At 44.1% G+C, this 23,430-nt stretch overlaps 1 protein-coding gene across 2 annotated transcripts in view; it reads right to left on the bottom strand.

The window, feature by feature from the left end:
* The window catches only part of SLC25A13 (solute carrier family 25 member 13), a 169,345-nt gene extending 146,691 nt beyond the window's left edge, over positions 1 to 22,654 (bottom strand). Inside the window, exon 1 of one of the 2 annotated variants that reach the window (XM_024577240.4) lies at positions 22,480 to 22,654. In XM_024577240.4, the coding sequence (XP_024433008.2) occupies positions 22,480 to 22,494 (15 nt within the window). In that variant the 5' untranslated portion in view covers positions 22,495 to 22,654. The remainder of the gene's footprint in view (positions 1 to 22,479) is intronic. The other variant, XM_024577241.4, reaches the window with a different exon arrangement.
* Positions 22,655 to 23,430: the final 776 nt, after the last annotated feature.

The following is a 23,430-nucleotide window of genomic DNA, read 5'->3' as shown; positions in this document are numbered from 1 at the left end:
AGGGAACAAGGCAAATCATATTAATAAGCAGAAGGGGTTTGCTTCCCACAGCCCCACCCCGAACAGGCAGGAACGCCTTGCTGTCACAACACACAAGGTCTCCTCCTCTCCCAGACTTTTAATTTAAGAAGTCAAAGTTCTCCAAAGATACAACTATTATTCTCCACATTCTAGAAAGACAAGGGGCTATGGCCACCTTTCAAGAACAAAATTTGACAGATTAGCTCAGAATAGGTGTTGTGCTTAATTCTCCAGCCCACAAAGTCCAAAAACATCACTGGGAAAAAAGCAAGACAAACTTGAACATGGCTGCCCCAGGCCAACACAAAAGAGTCCTTATGTGGAACCAAACAGTGGGCTTATTCAGCGCCCCATCACCCAGTCCTGCTGGCAAAACCGTCATGAGACTGAATTCTCACCAAGCACAGCGTCACCCCGTGATACAGCCAAGGAGGGGTTCCTGGAACCACCCCAATACTGGAGCCATGTTGCTATCCAAGAGGAGATTTATGCAAATTGTTCTAAATCCCTTCTGTGTATTTCCAAAGACTCTTCTGAGATCTTTGGACAATGGGTTCTCTGTCTCTAAATACGAACGGCCTATGCTTCTTTGCCCACCACCGTCAGGAATAATTTTATTAGCTAATCCCTGGAATGGGAGAGGCGCTCTTTCAAAATCAGTGGTTGGTCACCTTGTTTCCCAAAGCAAGACTGATAACTCTCTTAATTGCAGCTGAGTGCTTGTAACCACCGGTGCTATTTTTATCCATAAGAATGTGTGATCTTTTAGAAACCCTGAGTTAGTGAGTGCTCTTTGCTGTTCAATTAAGGAGGAAAATGAAATAGACTGCTCATCAACTTGAGATCGATGGTAGTGCTGACCTACAGGTTTCAGGAGAAGACGCCCTCCTTTCAGGTCTATCTTCTGAGAAAGGCAGGGCAGGAGGAACACTATGGAAGAAGACGGGAAAGCATAAAAATGCCTCCATCCTCACCTTTTAACAGCAGAGAAATTCCCTCAGGATTCCACACTGCAAGACGGTCTATAAGTAACGTTTGTTAAGAGGCATATGGTGAAGGACCCCTAGGTACTTAGTTGGTTTTCCTTTTAAAAGCAAAGGAAAGTTTCCACAAAGTGGACTATTCTTGCTCCACCCGAATACCACATCCTTTAAAATCTAATTAATTCACTCTGCCATAAAGCCTTCCCTGGGCGATGCTCTTTCAGAGTGAGTTTCTCCTGCCCTAAATTCCCACAGCACTCTCCTACTTATTGATCCCAAAACGCACATCTGGGGCTCACCACCAGGACTCTACACCTCTGAGAGAGAAGGAAACAAAGCTTCCACTTTGTAACTCTCCCAGAGTCTCGGACACAGGAGAGAACCATCCACAGAGCGACTCAGCACTTGTAAATCATGTCGCCTACTGTACATAGAATACCTTATAGTTCTGTCACCTCATCAGATCCTCACGGCAAACCTGAGACTCAGAGCACATTATTACCCTCCTCTTACAGAAGGGGGAACCAAGACTCAGAAAGGGTCAGGTATTTCCCACAAAGTCCGATTCAGTACCAATTTGTACTTCCATATCTAAGTGTTTGAGACCAGACCCCAAATCCTCCATCTTTTACTGTGGGTCTTTCCACTGATCCACATTATATACAGCCTCAGACTGATGTTAACTCAAGCTAACCACTACAACACATAGCACAATGCAAGAATCTCCCAATTTCACACTCCTAACATCACGAGTGTGTAGTGTTCATCCAGTGCCGTGATTAAGAACATGGGTTTGGGGCCAGACCACCCTCAATTTGGCCCAATTACCAAACTCACTAGCTGTGAGACCTTGTGCTACTTCCCTGACCCCTCAGCCTCGCTTTCCTCTCCTCTAAAGAAGGCCATCCTGGATGTTCAAGGGGCGATGGCAGGCAATTGTGTAAGTGTTTAGCACCATAACCCCCCAACAGTTAAAGTACTCAATAAATGGTTTCCATTACCTGTATTATTCATGCAAATGTGTTCATAGTCTACCATGCTTACTTCTAAACATGCCTAATGATGAGTAACCTAGCTCATAACTCAAGAAGGGAGAAATCAGGAGAGACGGGAAAGGAACTCATGGGTCTTCAAAAACATCCACCGTTGAGGTCTTCCTAACTCATCATTCCTTCTGCTATCCTACCCCCACCGAATGCTACTTCTTGAAAACAGCCACAGTTCCAGGGACAGCACATAGTTAATGATCACTATGGAATTTCCCTGAGGCCACTGGAATGTGTATTAGGTCCTGGCACATTCTACAGATAACCCACAGTTCAATGGGGAATGGATTCAGAAAAATTCCTAGCAGTCTCCTGGGCCTCACCTCTGCACTATGCCATCTAGTTCCCCAAAGCTGTGTGGCCATTCGAAGTTTCCGTTTCTTCTTCTACCTCTCACTCCTGTCTTCTTGGTTTAGTGTCATTTGAGTAAAGAACACTTACAAGGCTTCACTGAGGACAACATAAAATTACAGTCAGAAGTGCTGGGGTTCTGAAGGTGTTATGAGATGGATTCTACCTGGTGGCAAAACCAATACCCAGGAAGTTCTATGAGCTGGAAAGTGGGAACCACAGCAAGAGAGCCTCCCTTTTTAAGTGAACTCAGAACAGCCTCTCAGCACGCACAGTGTGCATCACTTAACAAGCTTCAGTTCATTGGGCTTTAGAAGATTCAGCAAATTTTTCATTGTTTTCAGAAGACAGACTTTCATTGTTATATATACTTTTTCTCATATACTAATAGCATGTAAATGTTTATAGCTATTAGTCTTAAAATCTAATTATGGAAGGAGGCTTGACTTGGGTGGTGAACACACAATACAATATACAGATGATGTATTATAGAACTGTACACCTGAAATCTATATAATTTTATTAACCAATGTCATCCCAATAAATCCAATAAAAACTCTAATTGCCTGATTTTATCATCACTCTCTACATTGTAAGAGTAGATTCCACCATTAAAATAAAATTTTTATATCGACAGCTTTTAAATAGAGGAGCATTTTCAAACATAGTTAGGAAGTAAATCACTAAGAAGGAAAAGGGTTCTTGGCAGATGACAGAGAATTTTATGCTCAACCAGGTAACATTCACACCAAGTCATGCTTAAGGGGAAAGGAGGAGAAATTAGAATTAGAAAAACTATGTGTTATATGTTTTTTCCATAAATTGAGAATAGTTTACTTTTACTGATTTTATATGGAAATTTCAAGTCAATTCCATGAACCTATGTTCACAGGGCAAAGTTTGAAGATCACTGAATATGTAAAATTTTTGACAGGACAGACATTAGATATAATAGTTTAAGCAGGTTATAAATAACATTTGTAAAACATACCAACTAGGTTCATCCCATTGAATAGCTATTTAAAAAAAAATGGCCAACAATAACATAGCTTCAATGACTGCTTTTAAAAAGAGGGTACTAGGAAGCACAGCAAGGAGAACCAGAAAGATATCTTTCAAGACAAATAAATTCACTCTCATTTGAATATGACTTGACATAGCCAAAAAAAGGAGGGCACCAGGAAAGATGTTTCTACATGGAGGAGGACTGAGGTTCTCAGCCCCAGCTGCACATCCAAATCACCTAAGGGGATTTAAAACTTTATCCACGCCCCAGCCCTACCAGAGGCCAATCGCATTAGGGTACCTTCAAAGTTTCCCCGTGACATTATAATGTTTGGCTGGTTGACAACCACTGGGTTAGAACCCAAGGTCCTCACCTCAGTTTACTCCTTCACCAAGTGCACAAGACAGCCTTCACTTAGCAGCACCCTCCCAAACCTGAAAGCTCTGAAAACCAAAACAAGCAGATGCCTACACTGAAAACTGTATTGTCATGAAGTAATTCTTTACCTTAGGTATGAAATAAAAGCCAGAAGAGAAAGCCCATCACAAGCAGGCTACTCTGTGTGGGAGGGAGGGACTGGAGAAGGATGTGCATGTACACACATGCAGGCACGCAGTGACAAGCAGAAAAAGGAGGTAGGGGGAGAAATGTTCCTGCACGGTCTTTTGTATCAATACCTGTGGAAGTAAGTGTAGTAGGTAGACCACAATCCCAATGAAAAGTACTATCGGGTGTGACCTAACAACTTAGAAGCTTCTTCCCATGTATCTTCCTGTATTGCAAAGACTAGAAGGTTAAAACTAACGTTTTCTAGACTCCCTTGCAGCTATGTGGTCTAGGTGCTGCCCATCTGATAAAGTTGGGTGAGATTTAGCAGCCAAAGTTTTGGAAGGCAAAGATCTGGAAGTTAGGGGCCATGCTTCTGCTGTTTCTTAGCAGCACCACTGTTGACAATGTTTGATTTCCCAGTGGTGACCTCCTGCCCTCGTCAGTGGCAGCATGGTTCTGAAACACTCCCTGTTGGCAGGTGGTGTCATGACTGCACAAGAGGCAGCTGATCCCTTGGCAGCCTGCTCTGCTGTGAGGCTTTAGAGGTCATTCCTCAGAGCTCAGCCTAAAATCTGTTTCTTCACCTTTCCAACAAATTCTGTAAGCCATTTAATACCCTGTAATAAATCTCCCTCTGCTTAACCCAGCTGGAGTGGATTCTGTTCTCTGCAAGTGACCCTTGACTGATACAATCAGTAATTGTAAAAGAAAGTTTGGATTTCTCCAAAACCACAGTGTCACCATTAACTTGAGAGGAAGAAAAAAAGAGGTGTGGCATCAAATTTAAGAAAAATAATTTTTTACTGAATTCACTAAGTCATTTATTCTTCATCCTACAGTTTCCCTAAGTTCTAATATAAAAGCAGTAGTTATGAAAAAAGTTACTGAAATATAAATTAGTATACAGATAAGATGCCATGTTAAACATTCTTCAAACCACAACATCTTTGTGTAATCCACCCCAAAAGTTTATATCACTCAACAGTCAACTTACAAAGCACCAGACAATCACAAATATTAACCTAGTGGGTACTTAGACAAGCAAGTCATTTCAGAGCTGCTGGAGATGTTTATCAGAAGGATTCAGTAGGTTGTGAAATGTGCTGGACTTAATTCTGCACTATTGTAGATAAATATTAAACAGCTATAAAACCATCACCATAAAATTCTGATTATTAAGAAGCTGGGTATAACAGTTAAGAAATGAATGGTGGTGTTTTAGCTGTGTGTTCTATGTGCTAATTTTAGACTTTATTATTACTGTTATTAAGCTAAAGCTAATATTCTGATAAATGTTCCCAACAGTAATAATTTGACAAGAGACAGTATGAGTCTTTCTGAAATAAACATTTTCTGTTTACATTTTTAACTCCTTACAGAGACAGTCAAAGATGCTTGCTTACCTTGACATAAGCAGACATCCCCAGCTATAGAGTAAATGTTTGGGTCCCAGGGTGCTACTACTTGGTGACCTGGGACAAGTCAGTCAACAGCTCTGAGTTTTACTTTCCTCATCTATAAAATGGGGAAAGTGACAAAAATCTACTTGTCTATTTCATAAAGTTATCTTAAGGACTAATTAGAATGAAGAAACAATACCTTGTTGAATCCTAAAGTGATAAATATTGGTAGTCATTATCAGCTACTCTTTAAAAAAAAAGTAAGCTGAGAACAAAGCGATGTGATATTTCTAATCCCAAATATGAATGGAAAGCGAGGAGGTCCAGCATGTATGCAACTTAGAAATAAGCAATAAAAAAATGACAGGCTAAGAAGAAAAAAATTTACTGAAATTTTATTGGATGATCACAGTCTTGTTAGGAAGGCTGAAGAATCGGCTTGAGGCTAAGCCTCCACCAGGGATGCCTGAAACTATCCCAGAATCACCTGCGGAGAAATCTACCTCCAGTCCCATAAGAAAAGCAGGTTGCCTGGGCTCCCTGTCAGGTCCACTGCCATGGAGATCTTCACACACAAGCTGCTTCCTCGTGCTGCTCTCTTCTAAATCAAAGTCACACACAAGCATCTAACTGGCAGAGCTAGATCATGTGCCTTTGTCCTGGCTGAAAGGAAAGGTGGAAATTGAGTTCTGACTCGCATGTTCCAGCAGGCAGGCCTTACAATGTGGGGATTTTCTCCAATACAGAAAAGTTAGGCAAAAGGTGAAGGGAAGACTTCTAGTTTCCAGACCCGCTTGTAAGGACCCTAAAGTTGCCATCTGATCTATCCTAACAAGAAAAAAAGGTGAGAAACTGAAAAATCAACAACTCTCCCTAGATTCATCAGAAAGGTGAGGTCACCAGAAAAAAACTGCCCCCTAAATTAGAGACAGAAAGGCAGAACCAGAGAATCACAACCGACAGAGCAGAAACCCAGGGTGTGAAACCTCCATGGCAACCAGTGCCAGAGTAGGAAACCAGGCCTGCAACTGAGCAATTGCTGGAGGCTCGAGTGCGGACAAGAGTCCCCACACTTTCGTGAAGTTTGCTTCCTGGAACACCAGCTGGTTCTCAGAACGAGCAGAGGAAGAAACACCTTGCTCTTCCAGCAGGAGGGAAGAAAAAGAACCATTTTGAAATCCATCAGACCGTCCTGTTCTTTATACTAAGCTCTGCCCTCAAGAGAAATATTTTAGTGACAGGCTAACCTGAGGATTTATCAGAGCCTAAATGACCAGATGGAAGGGAAATAACCAAACTCCAGACATCACCAGCCACCCTCTCCCACCTAAGGGGAGGAAAAACTGAGACACTTGTGAAGCATACTAAAGTATACATCCTACGCAGTCAGGGAGTTACACATTAAAACGACGAGCCCTGACCCGCGTGGCTCAGTTGGTTGGGCATCATCCCGCAAAGCAATGGGTTGCCAGTTTCATTCCCAGTCAGGCACATGCCTGGGTTGCACATTTGGTCCCCAGTCGGAAAGCGTACGAGAGGCAACAAATGGAGAGGCACCGATGGGTATTTCTTTCTCATGTTGATGTTTCTCTCCCTCTCTTTCTCTCTCCTTTCTCCTCTCTCTAAAAATAAATAAATAAAATCTTAAAACAATGAGATATCCCTATACAACTATTAGAATGGCTAAAATCCAGAACACTGACACCACTAAATGCTGGTGAGGATGTGAAGTTACAGGAAGTCTCATACATTACTGGTGGGAATGCAAAATGGTAGAGCTACTATAGCAAACAATTGGAGGTTCCTCATAAAACTAAACACCCTCTTACCCTATGATGCAGCATTGGTCCTTCTTAGTATTCACCCAAAGGAGTTAAAAACTTAGGTCCATACACACACCTGCACACAAATATTTGTAGATGCTTTATTCCTAATTGTCAAGATGTCTTTCAGTCAATGAATGTGTAAATAAAGTGTGGTATTTCCAGACACTGAAATATTAGTGAGCCCTAAAAAAAAAAAAGAAAAGCTACCAAGCCATGAAAAGACACGGAAGGAACTTAAATGCCTAATACAAAGTGAAAGAAGCCACTCTGAAAAGGCTCCATACTGGACAATTCCAACTACATGACATTCTGGAAAAGGCAGAAAAGAAAGCGATCAGGCGTTGGCAGGGTTAGGGTGCAGAGGAGGCGGGCAGGCGGAGCGCAGAGGAGTTTGCATGGACACACATCATTACACAATTTGTTGAGACCCAGGAAATGTGCAGCACCAGTAGTGAGCCCTAACGGCAACCATGAGCTCTGGGTGATAATGACGTGCCAATGGAGGTTCATCAGTTACAGTAAGTGTATCACTCTGGTGGGCGCCGATGGCAATGGGGGAGACCAGGAACGTGTGTGGGCAGGTGCTATATGGGAAATCTCCAAACCTTCCTTTCAATTTTGCTGTAAACCTAAAGTCTCGTAGAAAACATATGGATGGCCAGGGCCAACAGGATGAACCTGATTAAGGAGTCATTAGGCACACAGGCGCATAACTCCCTTTCTCTCCGAGAATCCTTGAAGCAGGCTGGAGTCTCCTCCTTTTTACTGGAGAAAACTGCAGGTCGCACAGGCTGATCTGTCCCGAGCCCATCGCTCTTCCACAGCCCAGGCAGTCAGGCTGCCTTGGACCAGGGTTTCTCAGCCTTAGCCCTACAGACATGTTGCGTCAGATCATTCTTTGCTGTAGACGGTTGACTGGTGCCCTGTAGGATGTTTAGCAACATCCCTGGACTCTAGATGACAGTAGTAACCCCCCACCTCCCAGATGCAACATTGCCAAATATCCCCCAGGGGCAAAGCTACCCCACCCCCAGTGAGAACCACGGCCTTAGATGGTGCTGCTCCTCGAGCTCATTCAGACAACCCAACGGCCTATGGGAAACCTACCTCATGCTAGGCCCAGGGCCAGGCCCTGGGGAGACAGTGCCGAACAAATCAGAGACCCTGCCCCGCAGAGGGAATGGTGGACTGATCAGCGAGAGGTCAGTACAACGTGTGCAATGATACGTGCGGTCACAAGGTAGAGTGGTTGCAGAACTAAGATCCCAATTCTGCTGCAGTCATCAGGGGTCGTGGAAGCAAAGTCTTTGGAGCTGGATCATTTGTTAGTGATTGTAGCAATTAACACGGACCAGCTAACATTTACTGCGCCCTCGACGCTCTCCTAGGCATCCTACTAACAGCTTTACACCTGATCCCATTTAAAAATCACTAAAACTGTTTAAGGCGAAAAGTCATTAATAGCCCCATTTTTCAGGTGAGGAAGCTTAGTCTTAAATGAGTAGTAAATCACAGAGCCAAAAATTCCCTACAGCCCAGCTCTTTTGACATTAATTATAATACTTGGAGGATGTGCTAAGAATTTGGCAAAGATGGAGACTTTAAGCTCTCCTTACGAACCGTGCTACCGGACAACACTGTAGCTGAAAGCAATTTAAAATAAAGCCTTTTTGATTTGGCATTATGCTATATAAATGCCCGCAGTTCAGTAGAAGGCAGACCTGCCTAATGTAGAATATTATTCTCCAGGATTATATGCTGAACTCAGTCTCAATTTTTCTCAAAGCATCAAGGTTACAGTATAATTAGGAACCAGCTGTAATTGTAATTACCGATCCCAATATAATTTGTTACATATTAGCAAGTGTCAAATTACTACTGCTCCTTCAATGAATGAAAACTGATTGTGCTATTCTGAAGATTGGGATGTATGTTCCCGACAGGGAACAAAGGAATATAAAAAGTGTTTGACATATTTATAAAGTGCTGAAAGGTTCTACTTAGGAGATCACAAGTTGCTAGAGCCCAGATAATGCCACAGAAAGTGAAAATGGCTTCTCAGAGAGAAAAGCTAACTTAATAAAAGCAGGGGAAAGCAGCGTATCAAAGACAATAGAAAAGCCGCCTCCACTGAATAGTACCCAACTGTTCACAGTTCCGCTGTGCATCAACATCATACACCTGAAGAACAGTCAAGAACCCTGGAGGAAGCCAGAAGAAGAACAGGAGCCCTCTGCACAGCCAGGATTCATCCCGAAGACTGTGTACAATTTCACTCAAGTGAACCCTCCTCCACCTCCCACAGCCCGTGGACCTGTGACGTGACTCTGAGCAACTGAGCAACTTCTCTGGTTCCAAACCCCCGGGCCACACTTCGGTACAGCTTACTATGTCCCAGGCCCATCTCTGAGCTTTAGAAACAGGAGCACGCGGACCGTCCCGGTAGGAAGTACAACTATGCCTCTTTTATAAATGAGGAAATCGAGGTACAAAGATGTTGGTAACTTGCCCAGAGCTATAATTTGAACACAGAGTCCATAATTTCCACCACATGTTATACTGGCTTTCAAAGGGAAAGAGAGAGGGCATGAGAGAGAGCAAGAGAACCTAGAGATTAAAAGAAAATACAGACACATCGACCAAGTGCAATGCCTGCACCTCATTTAGGTGACAGTGCAAAAAACTACTCTTATAAAGTATAAGGCAATAGGGCAAAGGTATAAAATGTGTACAGGATAGATACTTGATCATTTTGAAAAAATTCACTGAAATTTGTTTTAGGTGTGATAATGATGTTTTGGTTGTGCATTTAAAAAATCTGTTTTAGAGAACCATACTGATATTTACAGGAATGACAATAACATATTGGGGATTTGCTCTGAAAAAACCAGGGGGTGGATGGAGGAAAGAGGAGGTGGTCCAAATGAAAGAATACTGGCCATGAACTGGTGGTAATTACTAAAACTGGCTAGATAAGGACACGGGGATTCAGTATACCCTTCAGTATGTTCTATACCTGCACATTATGGAAAATTTCCAGAAGTTTCAAAAATGCTGCTATTCTTAAAAGGCCTAAGTCAAATGCCAGTTCCTCCAGGAAGATTTTCCAGATTCTCCAACCAGAGTCCCCTCATGGAATGCTCTTCGTACCCACTTTATGCGGTTTGCAACGGGTCGTTTAAATTCTCACTCCATCACTGACCATTAAAGTGACCTCCTGTTTCCTCATCAGTGAGAGACAGAGAACAGGAGAACGAGGGCTGAGGGAAAGGAGCACAGCTCGGACGGGCAGCTGGCAGCGCCTGGCTGCGCGGTGACTCGTAGCCTTTGGGTACTCACAGCGACCGGCTGACCGAGTCATCAGCAGACAGTGGAGCCCCAGGGGAAGGCTCTCTGGGCTTTCTGAACTAATCAGATTTCCTCTTAAGCATCTGAACCAGCGGCGGGTCTGGGCTGAGCTGGTAGCGGGCCACGCTGGCCGATGATGTGGCATCAGTGAAGGTTCACGACCTCCTGGGGTTGAGTAACAACTAAAAAAATTAAACTGGTGCCCTAACCTTTCATCTTACATCAAAATAACTGTAGATAATCTTTAAAAAGAGGGACAGAGGCTTATAAAGAGTACTGGGAAAACAGGAGTGGTTTCATATGTAATATTAAGTAGAGAAGCTGTGTTTAAACATGACAGACAACCCAGAATCCACTAAAGGAAAAGACTAACATGTAACATAACATTTTTTTAAAATCAAAAGTGAGTATGACTCAGTTAAACATCAACTGCAAAAAAAAAAAAATGTGTAACAGGACAGAGGGCCAAGGTTCTTAAAATTTTAAAGTGCTCTTAGAACAAATCAATGTGTAAAGGCAAATAACCTAATAGAAAGTAGGGCAAAGGTCAAGTCTAGGCCCTTCTCAAACTGCTGGTGGACACCAAAAATGGACAACAGAGGTCTTCAAGAACCACCATAAATAGAGAAGCAGGGGTGGGCTTTGACTTCTGCAACTGAGATGGAAGACAACGAGCGAAGGTGGAATCCTCGAATGCAGAGTCAGCTGCAACCTGCAATGAAATAAGCGTGTGAATGCTCGCAAGGCATAAAAGCCCCTGCCGGTGGGCCCAGCAGTGTCGGAGCAGACCCATCACCAGCCTTTCCACTCGAGCTACATGCACGACCCAGTCAGCAAGATTTAAGACACACCAACCGAATGCCACGTGTGGATGGCCTGAATCTGGATTAGAACGAACCAACTGTAAAAACCATAAACTTATGACATGGGTTTTTAACATTCTTACAGGTGGTGCTTCAGGGAATGGGGAACTAAAACTAAGACCCCTTTTCTTAAAATTGAAGAACTAAAAAAATACACAAAATCTGCCTACCAGTAAAGAAAAATGACGAGAAACATTCCTATCTCTGACAACACCAAGTTAAACAAACAGCCACCTTTTTTCTGTTACACTGTTGCTAAAGCTTTATGGCAAGGAATGTGAACAGGGTTTCGATAGTCCCATTCACAAACTGCTGTGAAGGACACACGACAAGGGAATGAGTGTTTGACTGCAGCCAAGGCCAAGGAGGCGTTAGCAGGCTAGAGATTAAATTGCATTCTCCATGCAGCATGAATCTACACTGTAGCAAGGCAAATTAAGGAGGGCAATGTAGTACAGTGGTTATGTGCGTGGACTATGGAGCCAGGCTGCCCATGGTCAAACCACAGCTCTGCTGTGAAGAAGCTGTGCGACCTTGGACAAGTCAATTGACCTTTCTGTGCCTCAAGAGACTTAGCCACTCCGTGCTGATGAGTTTCCCCATCTGTATAATGCAGACAATACAGCACTACATGTACTAGGCTTGTTGTGAGGATTAAATTATTTCAGGTACAGAGTGCCTAGAACAGTGCCTGGTTTTTGTAAATGTAAGCTGCTGCTGTTAAGTTTCTCTGTCAAAAGAGGTTACAATGCCTCCCTTGCTCCTTGTAGGTGATTATTAAGATCGAATAATGAAGGCTGGGTCTTCCTATCATCAGATTATTTTAATTTCTGTAGAGGGTGTGTTCTCAAAAGCAAGTCCAATAGCTTACTCACTCTGGGAGGCCCAGCACTTAGAGCAGGAGCCGGCCGATGGTTGGTACCACCACCACACTAGAATGTGCTGTGTCCATGAACCTGGGACTGCTTTTAACATGGCAACAAGACCCAATCTTAGAAGCTTCCTTTGACCGTTCTGGGCAGAATGGAGAGGGAAGTGCAAGGAAGAGACCAAAAGCAAGAGCAGCTCGGAAGCCACGGCCGTGCTGTAGCTGAAAAGTAATGGCGACCTGAACATCAACGGGGGAGACGGGACAGGACGCGCCTGCTCAGGGAAAAGGAAGATTTAACCAACTCATCTCTTTGCCCACACCCAGATTCCTGCCGATGATGTCTCTCCTGGCTTCCCTCAACAGGTACTTAGGAAAAATTAAATTGCAGGCTGAAAGTGAGCCATGGCCAAGAAGGTGAATTCAATTGTCGGAAAGCAGAGTTTGAGGTATCTTTGAGAAGGGCAAGTTGAGATTTCCTACAAACGGCTGACAACGCAAGACTGGTGTGTGAGGAGTGAGCATGGAGCCATCGCCCTGCAGGGAGAAGAGGGTCTTGGGCAGGCACCTGGGGACACCGACATTTCGGGGGGAAGCAGAAGGATGAAAAGGCTGCAAAGGAGAAGAAAGGCAGCATATGAGTTAAGAGGCCAGCAGAGGGACATCGTGATGTCCCTCTGATGGAGGGTGTCCACGGAATGAAGCGGTGGGACACAGGTCCCATAAGGTCAAAGATAACAAGTACAGGCTAACAGCATCAGAACTGAGGTCAGAGATAACCTTTACAAAAGACTGTTAAAAAAAAAAAAACAGGTATAAATTCCATGTCTGGAACTTTTAAGTGTAGGCAGGCAGTACAACCCCTACAGCAGGGGTCCCCAGCCCCTGGGCCTTGGACTGGTACCAGTCCGTGGCTTGTTAGGAGGCAGGCCGCACAGCAGGAGGTAGGAGGGGGCACCTAGGCCAGCCAAGCTTCATTAGCCTTTCTGCCTGAGCTCCTTGCTCCTGTCTCCCCATCCCTGCCCCCACCCCATCCACGGAAAAATTATCTTCTTCCTAACTGGTCCCTGGTGCCTAGAAGGTGGGGGACCGCTGCCCTATAGAGTAGTCACACATTCCCTTAAGTAATAATATGGAAATGGGTTCCAAAATAATACCCTATTCTATGTGGAATCAAAATGTGCCCTAAAACCCCAAAAATGTATCCTGAAGTTTGTCACTATGTATTTAATTCTGCAAAAAGTTGGACTGACACCCAAGTCAAAAGGTGCTGCACCCTTAATTTAGAAAGGGCAGCCCCATTTAATGACACAGTTATGAGAGTTCCGGGCCAGCAGTCTTCAAACTTGAATGGGCATACAACCCCCAGGGGATCTACCGGTAGTTAAGAATGCAGGTTCTGATGCAACAGGATCTTTGACATGAAGTGAGTCAAAGATGCTACAATTCTAACAAGCTCCCAAGTAAAATCAATGCTGCTAGTGCTGGGACCAAAACGTCCAATACAAGAACCCAGGAAGACTACTCAGAGAATCTGACTACTGAAGCATTATGCTGAATATTTAAATGGATCACAAGCTTAGGAAAAGCACACCATGTTTTGTTCAGGTAGGTCAAATAATATCTATGTCCCTCGTTTTCAGTTCGGTACAAACGTCCCAGTTTCCAACAGGTATCTCTTAACGTTCCTATAGTGCTTCATAATTCCCAAAGTGCTTTTCCATGCTGTATTTCATCCGCTTGTCACGGATGTCCCAGGTGGTTCCTGTTATCCCTAGGGTGATACTAAGTAGCCAGAAGTTAGACTTGTCCATGTTCTCACATCAGCAGAAGCAGTGGGCCTATAACCCAGCTTCGGATGCCTTCTAGTCCAGGGTTCTTCCAATAAACCAGAGCTACTGATTAAAAAAATAAAAAGTTCTCAAAGCCTCTTCCTGCGTAAGGAAGCTGTTCTGAGCTGAGGGACCAGTGGGGGAGGGGGAGCCTGCAGGTTGGGTGGGGGCAGGTCTCCGCAGGATCAGACATATGCAAATCACATGTCTATCTTGAACAAAATTCCAAATATGCACCTGGGGCTACAAGCCTGTTCAAATCAGGTTTATGATGGAATTCTGGACATACTACCCCAAGATACAGCATCTTGGCATATTGAATCTTTTTAAGTTGAAGGAACTTGAAAAAAAAATAGCAGAAGCAAGAAGGTCACTGTGACCTTCCCTGCCCCCCCCAACTACCAGTGTACCCTCCTTCTCCAAAACTGGGCATAAAAGTCCCAGGTATGAGGAGTTGGGGGCCAAGAAATCTGTACAGGTTAACAAGCAAACCTTGTTAAACTAACCCTTGCCTTCCTAGGTACTTCTTCACCATTTACTACCCCTAACTTAAATCCCTTTGTCTTGTCAAGTCTTCACAAAATTACTGTTTCCTTGTCTAAGAGGAATAAAAGCTTCCCTCCCCTGATCATGTCTTTGGGGTCTTCATTCTTGTGTGAAGGCTCCCATGTGTTTGTAAAACTTCAATACAACTGGTATGTTTTTTCTCCTGTTAATTTGTCTTTGTCAATTTAATTTTCAGACGCAGCCAGAGACCCTGGGAGGGTTGAGGAAAACTTTTTCCTCCCCTACATTTACTTATATTTTCTACACTTAGAATTTTCTTACAAGTTGCACTCTGCAAGTCTTAGGCAAAAATATTTTACCATAAACCTGTTAAGTGTATCTTAAAATACCTGACTCATATCAACAGTTTTCATGAGTAACATGTGGAAGCTGTGACTCCATGGAGAAATCAAGACAAAGCAACTAGCCTCGTAACAGTCGTTAAACAGAGTGGTTTATTTAGGGTGCACTGCTAAGAACGTCAACACTGCCTACTGTGCAATGTTGTCAGCACCTAAAGTCAAAAAGGAACCATCCGGGCCCGTTTTCACTCATTTAGCTACCAAGCAAATTTCCAAAGGAAATGGTGGGCATAGTATTCTATCTGCTAAAGGTTTCCGATCAACAAACCAGGCCACCACAATACAGAACAGCCAATGGGAATATTTCTGAGCTAACAGACCAAAGCCCCCATTGACTGAGTCAGTCTGACCCAACAAGAAGTTCTGGTTAAATAGGCCTTAAAAAAAAAGGTTTGCTCAGTTGCTGTTAAATGTTTGCTAAAGGAATTACATCACTGTGACAAGGCACATCCTCCTTATCCCAAGCAGAACCAATGCTTATCTGCAGATCCAGACATTCCTCTGTTCCTAGACCCCACCCAAGGCAACCAAGATAACAAGGTAGGAAGGGCAGGTGCTTATGATGCAGGAGAGCAGGAAGGAGCCTTGTTCAGCAGGACTGACCCTCAGACAGTAGAGAACACCCTAAAGAGTGGTACTATTTAAGAACTTAACAGAAGCAGAGGCTAGTCATAGGACAAAAGGTCAAAGGAGCCGGATTCAGGGCTCCTCCAGCAATCTTATAGAAGAACCCAATATTCAGAAAGACCTGCTCCCTGGTTTTCTTACACTACACGTTGACTTTCAACCCTTCCCAGCTCCACTTCTGTATTTGCTGGCCAAAGCATGTTAAGCCATGTGGCCGAACTGGGGAACACAGACCACACACAAGGTCAGGGGAAAGGCTGCAATGCCAGGGTTGTTCTTTGCCAGGTTTCCCTCCTCATGACCCTACCCTGATCTAGAACACCTACTGAGACTTCCAGGAGACAAAAGGAGCTTTCAATCACTTTGGCGAGAAAACCTGTATTCTAGGATAAATTCCAAAATGGCATAAACGCGATGCCTGAGCACCCAGGTGATATGGGGCAGAAAGACTGAAACTAGATTGTGCAGAAAGAAGGGAACTTCCAGGGACCCCCACATACCCTTCCTTTTAAATGACACACCATGGAGTTTCACTTATCTCACTGCATTCCTTCCTTATCCCAAGAAGGAGCCGTCGGAGGATCAACTGAAGCAAAGAGCAAGGAACAGCCCCGGGCAGTGGCCTAAGGACCACATTTGATTCACCTGGGAGCTTTTAAAACACTTGAACATAGGGGTGGTTCTGTTCTTTCAAATTAGTGATTCGGGTTCCTTTGGATATATTCCCAGAAGTGGGATTGCTGGGTCAAAAGGCAGATCCATTTTTAACTATTTGAGCATCTCCATACTGCTTTCCACAGTGGCTGCACCAATCTGCATTCCCACCAACAGTGCAAAACGGTTCCCCTTTCTCCACGTCCTCGCCAGCACTTGTTGTTTCTCGATTTATTGATGGTAGCCACCCTGAGCAGTGTGAGGTGGTATCTCATTGTGGTTTTAATTTCCATTTCTCCGATGATTAGTGACGCTGAGCATCTTTTCATATGTCTACTGGCCATCTGTATGTCCTCTTTGGAGAAGTGTCTCTTCAGGTCCTTTGCCCATGTTTTAATTACACTGTTTATTTTCTGGTATTAAATTTTATAAGTTCTTTATAAATTTTGGATATTAACACCCTATCAGATGTATCGGTGAATATGTTCTCCTATTCCATGGGTTGCCTTTTTATTTTGCTGGTGGTTTCCTTTGCTGTACAAAAACTTTACAATCACCAAGATATGGAAGCAGCCCAAGTGTCCATCAGTGGATGAGTAGATAAAACAACTATGGAACATTTACACAACAGAACACTACTCAGCTATAAAAAAGAAAATTTTATGCTTTGCAACCGTATGGATGGACCTGGAGAATATTACACTAAGTGAAATAAGCCAGTCAGGGAAAGACAAATACCATGTGATTTCACTCATATGTGGGCTCTAATGAACAAACTGAACTAACAAGCAAAATAAGAGACAGACTCAGAGAGAGAGCAGGATGACATTATTAATTCACCAAGTGCCTAGCATTTTTTACCATAGGGAGAGAAAACCTTCAATCTGAAGAATATCCGTAATAAGCTCAATCACATTTTATCCCTGACAACAAACCTCTGAAGAAGGCACTATGTAGCTGAGAAATGTGAAAAGCACGGAGGTTAAATATGTAGCCCAAGTCTACGCAGTGAGCGCAGGGTTAAAATTTTTACAAAGGTGTATGACAGTGATGATAGCCGCTCAAGTCGGTGAAGATACAAAAAAACCACTGAATTATACACTTTAAGTGGGTGGATTACATTGTATATAATTATAACCAATAAAGCTCTTAAAGAAAGGTATATGACAATCCCTGGCCTGCGCAAGCTGGTTTGAAAGCCATTTAATAAATACACGGTCAGTGTACGCAGTAAAGCACACGCTAAGCACCAAATACAAACCAAATTGTACAGATTAAAACCACTGGACTGGGATGATCAGGAAGTGTGCATGTCCATACCTCATGTGCACTTTTGCAAATGGAACTCATTTTAAGGCCTGGGAGAAGTATTAAGAGCAGAGACTCTGAACACAGACTGGAAGGGTTCAAATCCAGACTGCACCACTTACTTGATGTACAACCTTGAGGAAATCACTTCACTCTCTGAACCTCAGTTTTCTCACCAATAGAATGAGGACAAAAGTAGAAAGCACCTACTTCTTGGTATATGAAAGTTAATCGAGTGATTATTTGTAAAGCACTAGGGAAAGGGCCTGGCACGTAGTAGGCAGTGTGTAAGCGGTTCTAAGATAAAAGTTTGGTTTATATTAAGGTGCCTAATTTCCCCTCCTAAACCATCTTTCCCCTCTCCCATGTAGTAAACCTCATGCACCATGCTAAACCATCAGGAAGACAACATGGTGGACAGGGCGAGAGCACCGAGTCTGGAGCCAGACTGGTTGGATTTGAACCCCAGCTCTTTAATTCTTAACTATCAGATCACCTCTTGGTATCTCCATCTTCATCTGTAAATCTGGGATGATGATATATAACTCATGGGAATGTTACAGGCACTGAGTTAATGATGAAACGCATTTAAAATCCAATCTCTATCTCATGAGCTGCTCTTTGATTTATTCTATTACCTGCCATCTCCTAAATGGATGCTTTCACCTCTCTGCCTTCCATTTGCTGTTTGCTGTCACTGGCAAAGTAGTTCCTCTTCCCCCATCCCTTCCTTCTGAAATACGGCCTTTGAGACATTTCTGCCTCTCACCCCACAGAAACGGGCGCCTTCCCTGACGCTCCCGCAGCCCTTGTTATGGCACTAACTGTGCGTAGGGATTCCACAACAGGATTCAGCCCTTGCTACGACTGTGGTTTTCTTCAAAGCCCAAATGAAGTGTAGTTCATCTTCATTTGGTTTAGTCCCATTTGGAACATTAGAAACAGCCCAATACACAATTCTAAATAAATCAGTAATGGGAGCAATAGCTCATCCAAGAACAGAATACTCAATACTAAATGTATGAGTCCTAAAGACCGAATTTCCATTATAGGCATACTTCATGTTAGTGCATTTCATCGTATTGTGCTTTGCTGATGTCGCTTGTTTTACAAGTCAAAGGCAAGACCTTCCACCAGCAAAAAGATTACAACTCACTTTATTGCAGTGGTCTAGAACAAAACTCGCAATATACCCAAGATGTGCCTGTACTATTAGGCTTTACTTTGTCCCCGGATTTCTTTCTTTTAGTTCTAGGCTAACTGCACCCAAATTGCTGATCCATGTCCAGCTTCGTATCTGAGCATCTCTCATGCCTGATCTCAAGTGAGCATTTCCCAACTTTTAGCAGTTTCATCTATTTTAATTCCATCATTCTGAATGTATAAACTCAACCAATGACAAATAGGGGATGTTCACTACAGCCAAAAAGGGGCAGAGGGGGAGGAGAGGATAACCCCTCTATTACTACTTTATTTTACTTATTTATTTTTTAATCCTCACCAAATAATTCATTTTTATTGATTTTAGAGAAAGAGGAAGGGAGAGAGAGAGAAACATCGATTGGTTGCTTCCATAGGTGCCCCCACCAGGGATCAAATCCATAGCCCAGGCATGTGCCCTGATCGGGAATTGAACCAGCAACCTTTTAGTACACGGGACGGTGCTCCAAACAAGTGAGCCACCCCGCCAAGGCATTATTACTGCTTTTTAAAAATGCATCTTTTGTGGTCTTATATAAAATATAATTTTAAAAAGTCATTTTCATTTTAATACATACACGGCAGTGTTTGGAAGTTTTTAAAAGAAATACTCCAGCCCTGGCCAGTGTAGCTCAGCTGGTTGGAGCATCATTCCATAAACTAAAAAGTCAGGGATTGGATTCCTAGTCAGGGCACATACCTAGGTTTCAGGTTCAGTCACCGGTGGGGGCATGAACAAGGCATCATTCGATGTTTCTCTCTCTGTCTCTCTCTCTGTCTCTCTCTCTTTCTCCCTTTCCCTGTCTCTCTAAAATCAATAAGCAAGTCCTCAGGGGAGGATTTAAAAAAAGAAGAAGAAGAAAAGAAATACTCAAAACAACACAAATAGTACAGGCATACCAGTTACTGTTTATCACCTAACAGGGGAACCCAGGATTGTTCCCACAAAAGCAGGCAGCAAGAGAACTGAAGCCTTTTGAGTTCATCTCAAAACACCAAGAGCTTTAGATCAATGTTACTTCACGAAAAAACAAACACCTCTTGCATCACTAAGTATTACTCTTCATGCAGAAATCAAAACAAAAAGTGAAGACTAGATTCTCAGCCTTCCTTATTAACAATAAGGATATTAAAAATATGCTAGGTTTTCAATCCAGACGACAATGAATCTGCTTAAATCGTCAAACAATTCACCACAGTGAGTGCTGGCATTCACCTACAATTCTGGAGTTCGGGATTCTTGGCCCAGTGTCTTAGACTCTCCACTGAAGTGAGAGAAACTTCTCTCCTAGTTTTAAGAGGGAACGGCAATCCTACCCCTGATGAGATTGTGAAGCCTATGGTTCTGTGTTCAACACAGCAACGTGGAATAATATCTGTGCTCCAGGAAAAAGCAAAGAGCATGGCCATTAACTCCAGCTGTCCAGCACTGATGAGTAGCCAACAGAATCGCCCTACAAGGACAGTGCCCAAAACTAAGTAAGGGCCACTCTTGGAGTAAGTACACCAGCACAGTTCATTTTGGGCCCTTTAAAGACTACATTTACTGCACTGCCCTTGAGCTACAATGATGCACGTTGTAAGACATGGCCTTATGAACCTGCAGGCATGTTGTCTGTGGTCCGGAGGTAGTTTGCGATGCAGTTCACTCACAGCATGTAAAGGACGTGAGGAAAGACTGCCCTGAGACAGCAGTACAAGGAGACCTCTCTTCCAAGCAGCTGACCTCACTGATCACTTTCTCTTTGCTCTGGCGGCTAGAAAACTCAGTCATCTCTAGCAAGTACACCCATATTTTCCACTAACCTTAGTCCTGGCTGTTTCTCTTATCTACTCTGTCTTGATTTTGATGTCTTGTTGGATTGTAAATATGTGTGTGTGTATGCCATCAGAAATCCTGAAAAGAGGCAAGTTTAAACAAATAAAGACATAAAACACAGGTCCCAAAGAGTAAAAATGAGTTGTTTCATCCTACCTAAGTCTACTTGGCTGAAATTCAACTGCACTTCTGGACAGGATGGGACAGTTAATAAATACGACCCAAAAGTTAAGCCCGGCTCCATGTCACTTGTTTACGTCATACTGGTTAATGTCTTATACTCCAATTACATGTACATGCCTCAAGTTAGGGTCCTCAGTTGTTTATCTCCAAATGAAGAAAAATGATTTAAATCACTGAAGTATAGGTATCTACTCCCACTCACTCCCACCCACTCCCCTGCAAGAACTCACCTGGAGAGAACTAACTCATACCAGGACTTACACTCTGATTGCATGCAAAGAAATGGTCAAGGGCTACTGGGATCAAAAGGGTTAAAGTAGCTTCCCAAAATGAATCTTGGTGATCCTCATCGGATTGACCTCACACACAATACACTTGTGCACACGCCCACAGCACACTCCTGAGGCACACAATACACTTGTGCACACGCCCACAGCACACTCCTGAGGGTGGAACTCAAGAGTAGTTACACACAAGAGAAAGGCCACTTTGGCCACAAAGTCGAGGAATATAAAGAAGCCTGCAGATTTGGAAACTTGGAGAAACTTAAGTCATAGAATAGCATTTAAATATATTTGTCTGCTTACAATTTCCATTGCAAATGTGATTAGTTTGCTTGAATAAATAGGAATATGATGTGTTGGCCATGTTTTCCTCTTGAGGGTTATCACAGAGTTTTGATTAAGGACAAATGTTTGAAATGTTGGGTATATTTAAGTTCACTGCACTTAAAATGAGCTAAGAAGTTGTATAGGCTTGATTAAAGGGCTGCCTTCATGAACTTAAAATTAAAAGCAATAAATTCCAATGATTCAAGTGATTGGGACTAAATATGGTATTCTGCCAGAAAAGTTGAAGTGGAGTCCAAAGAGACTGAAATGGTGTCCAGGTTTCAAGAAATGGTGAAAGAGGAAAGGTCAAGCTGTCGGAGTTGCCTTTCCTCTGGGTGAGTGAATGATTCACATTATGCAGAATTCCTTTTAAGTAGAACTTCACAGGACTTACAGCCTCGCCGGACAATCTGTTCTGTCATTTCTAAAAAGAAGCCTCTCAAATGCTGAGGCCGGTATGTAAGTGTTGTCAGATGGGGAGAGTAGGGAGAAGGATGAGAAGGTTGGGGCGAGACGTAGGGGGGTCTTCTGGAGCTTGTCCGCAGACACGCGCAGGCCAACTCTCCCAAGCCATTCCCAAAACGGAAGTCAAGGTGACTTCCCCGCCCGCAGGAGGGCGGAGCCCTTGAAACCTAAAAGGATCAGGCATCAGCCGGAGCAGAGTCCCGTGGAAAAAGAAACCTAGGTCAACTATTAGCTGGGGTCAGGAGCGGCTGGGGCCCAGGGGACCTGGTAACCCCAGGCCCTCCCCCGCCCCGGGTGCACCCGCCTCTCGGCCTGCCGAGCGCACTCAGGCACCAACTCCGCTCCTGGGCCAAATGGGAGGGTCCAGCCTGCGAAGTTTCTGCAGCAAGATCGGGCCTCAGTCACCCCACGGGCCACCAGTGCTGCCCCGGGAGTAGCGGTCACGTCCTTCGGTCCACAGCTGCAAGGTGGAACAGCCCCCCCCCCCCCTCCGCGCTCCTTTTTGTGTGCTTCCCCAAGCGCATCAACCCGGCAAGTGCACGGGCAAGCCTGTCGCGCCTCCTGACCTAAGGGGGCTGGCGCGCTCCCCGGGGCAACGGGCTGACGCTTACCTTGGTGGCCGCCATGCTTTCGCCCCTTGTGCCGGCGACCTCGGGTCCCTCTCACTTGAGTGCAGACACTGTGGGCCGGGGAACTCACTTCCCGTCAGAGAGGCGGGAGGCGGCGATAGGGCCCGGCAGCGCGCTCACCGGCTTGCCTCCCCACGCCCTCCCGCCCCGTGGGTCAGGCGGGCGCCGCCAGCCCATTGGCTGGACCGGCGCGGCGCGTGTGATTCGCTTGGCCTCTGCCCTGCCGCCGGGGCGGGACTGGGTCCTTGGGCTGCGGACTGGGTGCGCACGTGACCCCGGGGGAATTCTCCAGCAGCGGGGACTTGAGAGGGGAAGGCTCAGATGCGGTGGCCCGGCGCCAGCCCGTCTCCTTTGGTCAGGTGGCCTGGGAGAGCTGCGACTGGTACCAGCAGCTACTCCAGGGCCTTGGAGACCCAGGGGAGAGCACGCAGCCTAGGGAAGCTGAGAACTCCAGTAGGTCCCATGTTTAGCCGGCACTTCCTTGTCGATTTCCTTTCAAAGGGGCTCCATTCTGCACTGTCATATAATGGACCCCAAAGCACTGACCAGGCAAAGGGGTGATAGCAAAGTCATTTCGCTGCAAGCCTACTTCTGGTTAAATCTGGTAAACTCCATGTACTAAACAAGTGTATATATTTATTTGCAGAACATATATTTGCAGGGTTACTTTATTTCTGCCCTGCACATTAGGACTGGAAAAAAAAAAAAAAAAGCCCTACTAAAACAAATAGGTAAAAATTTTAATGAAAAGATTAAAGGTATAAACTCCAGAGGTCTTATCCTTCTTCATCAGAATTTCATTCATTTGTCTCTGCCATCGAAATTATAATTATGGCAGTGGTGATGGGCTTTGAATGCTTTGTGGTTTATGGATGTAACTTTACAGTGAAAGTGTTTTTTACTAATTGTTTTAATTAATCAACACTGAGCAGT

Source organism: Desmodus rotundus, chromosome 6, assembly GCF_022682495.2.
Source record: "Desmodus rotundus isolate HL8 chromosome 6, HLdesRot8A.1, whole genome shotgun sequence".
NCBI lineage: Eukaryota > Metazoa > Chordata > Mammalia > Chiroptera > Phyllostomidae > Desmodus > Desmodus rotundus.
This window is presented reverse-complemented; position numbering and strand designations above follow the sequence as displayed.